The following is an 8,204-nucleotide window of genomic DNA, read 5'->3' on the forward strand; positions in this document are numbered from 1 at the left end:
TCTCAGAAACCAAGCTAATCATGAGCTAATTACCGCAATGCATCATTACACACATCTACAGGGAAGGTAATCAAGCTGCGAACGGGATGGCGAACCTTGCTGCAGTGGAAACTTTTTAATCCTGGTTTTGGATCATATAGTCCTATATTGCATTAGCCAAATTGTAATGGATGACTTTTTGAGTAAAGATATCCTCTGCAATTGCAGATTTAACAATCCTCGGCGCTCGCCACCAAAACTACTGGATTTGTAACTCCAAAATTAACGACATGGTAAAATCTAGGTTCTCTTGTTTCACCAAATTGACAGAGAAAGAAACAGAGAGAGAGAGAGAGAGAGACTCAAAGAGGGAGAAGAGAATGGGAGCTCCGAAGCAGAAATGGACAGCAGCAGAAGAAGAAGCACTTGTCGCTGGTATCAACTAACACGGAACTGGAAATTGGAAAAGCATACAAAATGATCCTGAATCCAGTCATGTTCTTGCTGCTCGTTCCAACATCGACCTAAAGGTGTTTCTTTATTCATTTTATTTAGGGGTTTTGTAACTTTTGTTCATCTTTACTTATTAGAGTCTGGGTTCTTTTTATTTTGTTATTAAATTGAGTTGAGAGCTTGAATTTTGTTTGTCTATACAAACTAGGAAGAAACGACATGCCCTAGCTAAGAAGAAATTGTGCTCAAAATTATGGCTTAAACCCTAGGAATACTCTTATTGATTTTGGAAGTGTTTTATGGACTAGGATTGTGGATGTTTTTTTAATTCTGCTAATTTTATGCTTTGGACAGGATAAATGGAGGAATATGAGTGTAAGTGCAACTGGGGAGGGTACTAGGCCAAAAAGTGTTAAGGCAGCAGCAAGCACACCAAAGGTGCCAAAGATGACTGCATCATCCATGTTTCAATCTCCTCCTTCATCCTCTCAAACTACTACTGAGGGGGGAAAAGATAAAGTTTTGGATCCTACAAATAGAATCCCCGAATCTAATGTATCTGATGATAATAGTGGTGCAAAAGGAAGTCCCAATGATAAAGAAGATGAAGCAGAAGAGAACAACCATGATTTAATCAGTAAGAAACGCAAAAGGTACAGTTGAATTTGTTAAAAAGTTAATTAAGACTTTATAAATTCGTAAGCAATGTAACTAAATTTTGGGAGAAAAGATTTTGAATTTCTGTGGTGTGGGGATGTTGATTTTGGTGATGGTGTTGTTGTCTATGCAGACAGATTAGGAATAAAGATCATGCTTTGAGATCAAGAGAGAGGAAAAAGGTGTATTTGATGGAATTACGGATGCAAAGTAGATATCTCGAAAACGAATGCAAAAGATTGCAGCATGCCAGCATATACTTCACTGCTGTTACGCGGAGAATCATAATCTCCACCTACAAATCAGTGCTTCCATAGCTTCCAAGCAGGAGTCTGCCGTACCCTTCTTGGGTATGTCACCAAACTTTTCTCTATGTGTCTTGTTCATTCTTTTATTTACTGCTTAGCTAAACAAAAAAAGAACCCTTCCTAGTGCAAGTACAATGAAGATCCGTACATTGCAGAGATTTGATCATGTTTGGTTTGTGAGACTTCAAAACTATTGTTGTGGCTTCTTTGTGTTGTACTCCCGTTGCTTGCTCTATGTTTATGTACCTGAATGCTTGTAAATGATATGTGGGTGTACAAACCAAAGTTTTCGTACCGTGAACTCATGGTTTGTCGGTGAACATATTAATTTCTGAATTGATGTGTTAAATTCAAATGGATGAATTGTTGAAAACATAATTCTGTAGTGAATCAATGATGTATTGAATCGTAAATTGATTCTTTATTTGAAATATTATTATGGTGAGCTTGTTCATTGAACATGTAATTGAATCCTCGAAATTCTGCAAAATATCTTGTTGTGTATTCTCTTTGATTGATTGATATTTTCGCTTCTTTAAAGAATGGGGGTGCATTTTATTGAGCTGTCATCTCACCCAAATTGACATTCCTTGCAGATTTCTTAGAGTTGCGCAGTGGAAGCTAGGAATGAGCAGCTTAGTGATTGAATGTTTACTTGTATTTGTTTGAAGTGTAAATCGATATCAAATGTTTCATATATAATATTGTTAAGGATAAATTTAAACCTAAGAAATGACATTTTTCCCATTGATTAAATTTGATATATTAATTTGATTTAAATAAATAAATATAAAAATAAAATTTGAAGTCTCCTTCCGACCCTAAGGTTTCGAATTCGGATCTCCGTATAAGTTTGATTCTGGTCCGGATCTCAGAGTATTACGTGTCTTTTCCCGCGTTGAAATACTACCCACTCCCTACTGCAAGACTGCTATACAGAATCAGTTAAGTACCCTTTATCCTTTAAATGTTGGTATGTAACACCACTGTTTTAGGAAAACTGTTGTAGAATAGTGGTTTTGTTCATTCATTTTAAATTTTTTATTTGAATTTAAACCTCCTCACTCGAAGAGATGTAATTTTTTCCCCCTCAGTTCGTTGTTTTCGTTGTCATTACAACATTGTGTTCATGATAAAAGAAATCATTATATCATCAAACTGTTACATCATATATTTGGGATGAATAATGTCTTAAGGAGAGAGCCTAACTCGCCTCTGTTCTAATAATTTTTGTTTAAGATATTTTGGATTGATCATCTCTTGTTTTTATTTTTCCCTGGAAAACATATTTATATTGTAAGAAGAAGCTTATCAGAGATAAGCAAAAGGATACAATCCTACTGGTCACAAGACTTCAAAGGAAAAACAGAAGGAAAATTCTAACAACCCTAAAAAAAGAAAAAAGAAGAACCCAACATCCGAAACAAAGTTTCATAACATTCCACCCAATGAAAGCCCATACGGCTACCCAAACAAAAACACAAAAAGCTCGTAACCCTAACTCAATCTCCACCAAACCCTAAATTCAACTTCATATGAACGACTTTTGGGGACCATCTTTTTTTTTTTTTTTTGGAGAGAACCGTGATTTTATTTTTGGTAAGACCAGACACCACTTATCAAAATATTTATGGTAATTTCAAAATTACCCTTCCTAATTAAGTTTGTGTAATGATAGTTAAATGATTACGTTGAACTAATTAATTAATAATGATTAATGTAAGATTAAATCAATATTTTTTTTTAAATTAAGTTTCGGAGAGATAAGAAGAAGGATAATATAAGAGTTTCGGAAAAACTCAGTTCTTTTTTTTTTGTTTTTAATTAGAACCTTCAAACTACTCAGGCAAACTTCAAATTTAGTTTTTTGTTGTTTGGATTTGCCAAAATTTTCTGAGAATGTGAAATTTTATAGATTGATTTAGGCTAAGTCAAACACGATCGGATACGACACGGTTACGACACTACTCGACACGCGATAGACACGTTACATCATGTGTCCCGTAAAAATCGACATTGGACACTATATAGATACTACGTGGACACTTTCTGACACACCATGATTAATTTTGACTTGGAAAGTCGAAATAAACTAAATGTGAAGCTGATTTATTCATCTTTTATTTAAATCCAAACATTATTTATGAAAAACATAGGTAATAAACTTTCACCGATAGCCAACGTAAGTTTACTTGGTCAAATGGCTAGTAATCACATAGGGCAATGTTTTTGAAGGTTGCTTTGGGCATCAACTACCTCACGGCCGGCCCTGTTAGGAACTCTGTTATTCAACAATGCTAACATGCTGTGTAAATATATAAAAAGATTTCACAAAAGACTGTATAATACACTTGTAGATCTCATTTCTATGTACATCTAAATGCAAAAGGTAAAAGTTAGTGTTTGTTTTTTAGCTGATTAGGATTTTCCTGAGCTCATCTCATTTATATCTATCTACATTTCTTTGAGGCAGGCGCAACGATGGTGCAAGACTGCAAGTGAAAGGCAATTTGAATGTCGCCATTCACCGCTTGCGTTGGTTAATGACACGAGTTTCCTATTAACCACTCCAACCTGGTGGAGGTTTCGGGGGTAAAATATTTGCTCTAGAGTTCACACTTCCACTATACGTGCTGTAGTCCGCACTATCATTTCCACCCAGTGCCAACATTCGAAATTTTTGAAGATCTGAATTTGCTTCAAAAATAGTGCTCTGACCTACTTTCACACCATTGTTGATATCTGGCATGTCACCGTCGGTGTCTAACGCTCTTAATACCTAACAAAAGAGAGTAAGAAATAAACAACTGAATTCTGATGTATTTTTGATAAATGAGAAAAATAAAATAATGAAATTGTTTTCTACCTGCACCATGCGAGGTCTTTTAGTAGCAGAGTGACGAACACAAGCAGCAGCTGTCTCAGCCATCTTAAACATCTCACTTTCCACGTATCTGTTTTCAAGCCTTGAATCCACCAACTCAGAAAAATCTCCAGTTTCTATTGCACTTGCTATCAGTGGTCGGACCTGCAGAAAACATCCATCAAGACAAAAATGAAGTTCGAGGTGAACGTATATTAGTATTTATAGGATAACAATACCGACCAATTAAAGCGACTCAAACGATATATATGTGCTTACCCATTCAACCAAACTCTCATCCTGCAGGCTTGGGTCAATAGGTCTACGTCCGGTCACAAGCTCTAGAAGCACCACCCCAAATGAGAACACATCTGATCTATCAGTCAATTTGCCACTTGAAGCATACTCAGGTGCCATGTACCTGAAATCCACGTAGATTAAAACTGATATGAAAGGCAGCTATTTATGTAAAGACCTTACAGACTTGTTATTACTTAATACTCCCTACATTTATGGAAAAGAGTTAGTATTTCCTATTTTAATTTGGCCTATTTTCAGGTTAAAATGAAAAACTGATAGTACTTGTTTTCTAGAGACGGAGGTAGTATATATTAAAATTGTAATTAACTTGCCCAAATGTTCCCATTACACGAGTTGAGACATGGGTGGTGATGTCATTTGATAGCTTAGCAAGCCCAAAATCTGCGACCTGTACTTTTGAAAGCTTAATTAGCCAAGGTAGTGACTGTTAGACCTAATAATAAAATCAGGAGATGAAAAAATGATGTAGGAATTCCTAATATAGGCTTGCCTGTGCTTCAAAATCATTATCCAACAAGATGTTGGCAGATTTGATATCTCTATGGATTATTTTTGGGTGACCTGTTGAAGGAGAGCAGGATGATGAGCGGAAGAAGTAATTAAACACTAGATTAGTATGCTCAATAAAACAACGTAACTTGGAATATATACAAAAAAAATTTAAAAAAAAAATCTCAGAAAGCAAAAAAGTTACATACAATCTTCATGTAGATATGCCAACCCCCGAGCTGAACCGATGGCAATTTTTACTCTTTTGGACCAATCTAATACAGGCAATCCTTGATCTGGAGAATAGACATATCTTCATGTTATTAATCACACACAACTAAAATAGAACTATACCTTTTTTATTGATACCACAAGAACTTATAATAGGATGGATGTCTAGATACCGAAACAAAAATCAATCCCAGAAATTAAACGCAAAACTTTTGTTCACAAAACGTAGACTTTTTTGTTTCTAGCAGTAGTCATTCTGAAACTATTTTTCAAACTACCTCAAGCTTTATATTTGGTGACAATTTCCAAATGACTTCCAGTAGTAATATTTAAGTAAAGCAATAAAACAGATTACTGCGATAGATGTTCAAGAGTATTATTTAACAAGCATATTATGAAACAAGCATCAGTAACTCACTATGTATATGATGTTCAAGAGTATTATTCGGAACAAATTCGTAGACAAGCAATCTTTGGGCGTCAGCAATGCAGTATCCAACCAAAGAAACCAAATGCCTATGGTGAACCCGACTGATTATATCAACTTCTGCCCTGAACTCCCTCTCACCCTGGCCACTCCCAGCCTTCAGCTGTTTCACTGCTACTGTTCTCCCATCGGGAAGGTAACCCTTGTACACAGCTCCAAATCCACCTTCTCCAATAACGTTTTTGCGAGCAAATCCTTCTGTTATGCCCATTAAGTCGTCATATGTGAATGACGACTGGGCACCTGACATTAATGTACCTGAATCTGGTCCTTTGTAGCTACCGTAGCTATTTATTGGACCAGAATTAGGATATGCTGATGGTCTACCCCCATTATGATATTCTTGTGAGTGACCACCTGGTCTCCCCCCGCTATAATATTCTTGTGAGTAACCACCTGGCATCCCTGCTATTAAATGCTGCTGCGAATGTGGCCCGTTGTAATATCCTAGCAAAGCCAAATATTATACTTTGAAAATATTGAGCACAAGCTATAAATATAGCTTTAAGCGTCAGCGGGATTACCTGAATTCCCTGAGTAGTTGGGTGGCGATGCTCCGTAAGGGTCGTATTCTAAAGGCCGTTTTTTCTTCTTTCTTGTAATGGCAAAGCAGAGGGCAATCAAACCAAAGATTAGCACTCCTGCTACGGTTACACCAACAACCGCGCCAATGTCAATTTGGGTGGATGGAGTACGGCTTGAGTGCGTGGAAGGACCACTTAGCTCTGGAACATGGCTTGATGAACGATTAGATTGTGTACCATCGCGTGGAGGTGGGGAATCTGGTGTTCCAGGAGGAGAATTGTGGTTATCATTGTTTGGTGAATCATTGCGATTGTCAGATGATGGAGGGGAACTTTTGCCTCCTTTGTCAGATTTTGGAGGAGAATCATTAGATGATTTTGGAGCTGGGTAAGAATCGGAAGGAGTCTTATCTTTATCCGATGGTGGAGGTGGAGAGGATTTTGAAGGTTCTGAATCATTATTCGAATCTGAAGGTGGTGGGTTTTCACCATTTGAATCTGGAGGCGGTGAAGAATCAGACTCTGGTGGTGGTGGTGGAGGTGGGGATGAGTTTTCGGAATCTGGCGGAGTATCCGGTGATGGCGACGATTTCCCAGAATCTGATGGTGAATTCTTGGAATCTGAAGGAGGTGAATCCGGTGATGATTTACTAGAATCTGGAGATGGTGGAGATTCAGATGTGTCTGAACCTGAAGGAGGTGTCTTACCTGATGTGGTTTCATTACCGTCCGATGATCCACCATTATCAGACATTTTCTCTTTCTCTTAATTTGAAACACCTTATTTAATCACTAATCTCTCGAGCACCTTCTCTATAAACCAACAACAACATGCCTTTCAGGATTCCTTCATTTCCTTTTCAAGAGATTACCGCTTTGTAATTATTGTATTCTTCCCAAATGGAAACCAAGAACAGAAAATTCAAGCCTCAGAAGTTACAAAATACCAAAACAACAATAACAATGCGTTAGAGAAACCTGTTCGTTCTCTAGCTCTAAATTAAACCTAGACTGCCTAGTGCAGCTGCATTCATCAACTGCTGTTAGGAACAAAATAAAAAAAAAATCTGAAATGAAAAAAAAAAAGGATCTACAATTTTTTTTAAAACCATTAATTAATTTAAAATTGTCTGTAAAAAACTTTTCTTTAATTTCTTTGTCTAGCTATCGTTAGCAAAAGGATTTGTTTTGTTTTTGTTCTCCTTTTCTTTCTCAACAACTATCCCTCACCAATATCTCTTTCTATTTTTTTCGTTTCTATATCTAGCTGGCTTCCGCTCTCCGTGAAACAAAACGAAATCAAAACACCTATTTTGAGTAAAAAGAATAAATTTTAGGATGTAAATCTATTTTGGAGTGAATATAATTTTTTTTTATTATATGTGTATAATATTGTTCAGATTTTGCAAATCCAACTGGTGACCGTAAGCATTTCCTTTAGTGCTGCAAGTTAGTAGTTCATTTCGGAGTATTGATACCCAAATAATGGAACAATACATATTGTTATTGAAATGTTTTTTTTCTCTTTGCGCGGAATGGTGATACAACTTGGTATTGAAAATACATGACTCTTTCCTTCGGTCTTTGTTGGGGTATATATTTAAAAACATAGTTTTGTAATTTTATGCCAAAGTCAGAGATTTTGTGGTGGTATTATTTTGAACTCCCATATTATAGGCATGGGTTCAAATCCCACCCCATACATTTCCACTAGGGTATATATAATATATATACTATTCCCTCCGTCCTATTAAACTTGCTTAAAAGGATTTTGCACACATATTAAGGAAAGTAGAAAGATAAATTTTTTCCCAAAATTACCCACAAACTGGTATTTAAGATACATATCTAGTTTGTTGGTCTAGTATTTAAGAATTTAAAGGAATAAAGGA

The 8,204-nt window shown here is 36.3% G+C and overlaps 1 protein-coding gene across 1 annotated transcript; it reads right to left on the bottom strand.

Annotated features, from left to right (window-relative positions):
• Positions 1 to 3,594: 3,594 nt before the first annotated feature.
• LOC113295412 (proline-rich receptor-like protein kinase PERK12) lies at positions 3,595 to 7,495 on the bottom strand. Its single transcript, XM_026543753.1, has 8 exons — positions 6,313 to 7,495; positions 5,720 to 6,235; positions 5,280 to 5,366; positions 5,072 to 5,142; positions 4,893 to 4,969; positions 4,540 to 4,681; positions 4,264 to 4,425; positions 3,595 to 4,176 (listed from the first exon to the last, which is right to left on the bottom strand). Exons 1-8 carry the CDS (start codon positions 7,064 to 7,066, stop codon positions 3,958 to 3,960), a joined length of 2,028 nt encoding a protein of 675 aa, XP_026399538.1. The 5' UTR covers positions 7,067 to 7,495; the 3' UTR covers positions 3,595 to 3,957.
• Between the last annotated feature and the right edge of the window lie 709 nt (positions 7,496 to 8,204).

This window comes from Papaver somniferum, chromosome 7 (assembly GCF_003573695.1).
Source record: "Papaver somniferum cultivar HN1 chromosome 7, ASM357369v1, whole genome shotgun sequence".
Lineage (NCBI taxonomy): Eukaryota > Viridiplantae > Streptophyta > Magnoliopsida > Ranunculales > Papaveraceae > Papaver > Papaver somniferum.

Excerpts from the sequence above, each read along its gene's own strand:
- LOC113295412 (XM_026543753.1), bottom strand. The coding sequence starts at position 7,066 with ATGTCTGATAATGGTGGATCATCGGACGGTAATGAAACCACATCAGGT. Across the intron at positions 5,367-5,719 it reads TCTTGAACATCATATACATA|ATCAAGGATTGCCTGTATTA; the intron begins GTGAGTTACTGA and ends TCTATTCTCCAG. Across the intron at positions 4,970-5,071 it reads ATAATGATTTTGAAGCACAG|GTCGCAGATTTTGGGCTTGC; the intron begins GCAAGCCTATAT and ends TCAAAAGTACAG.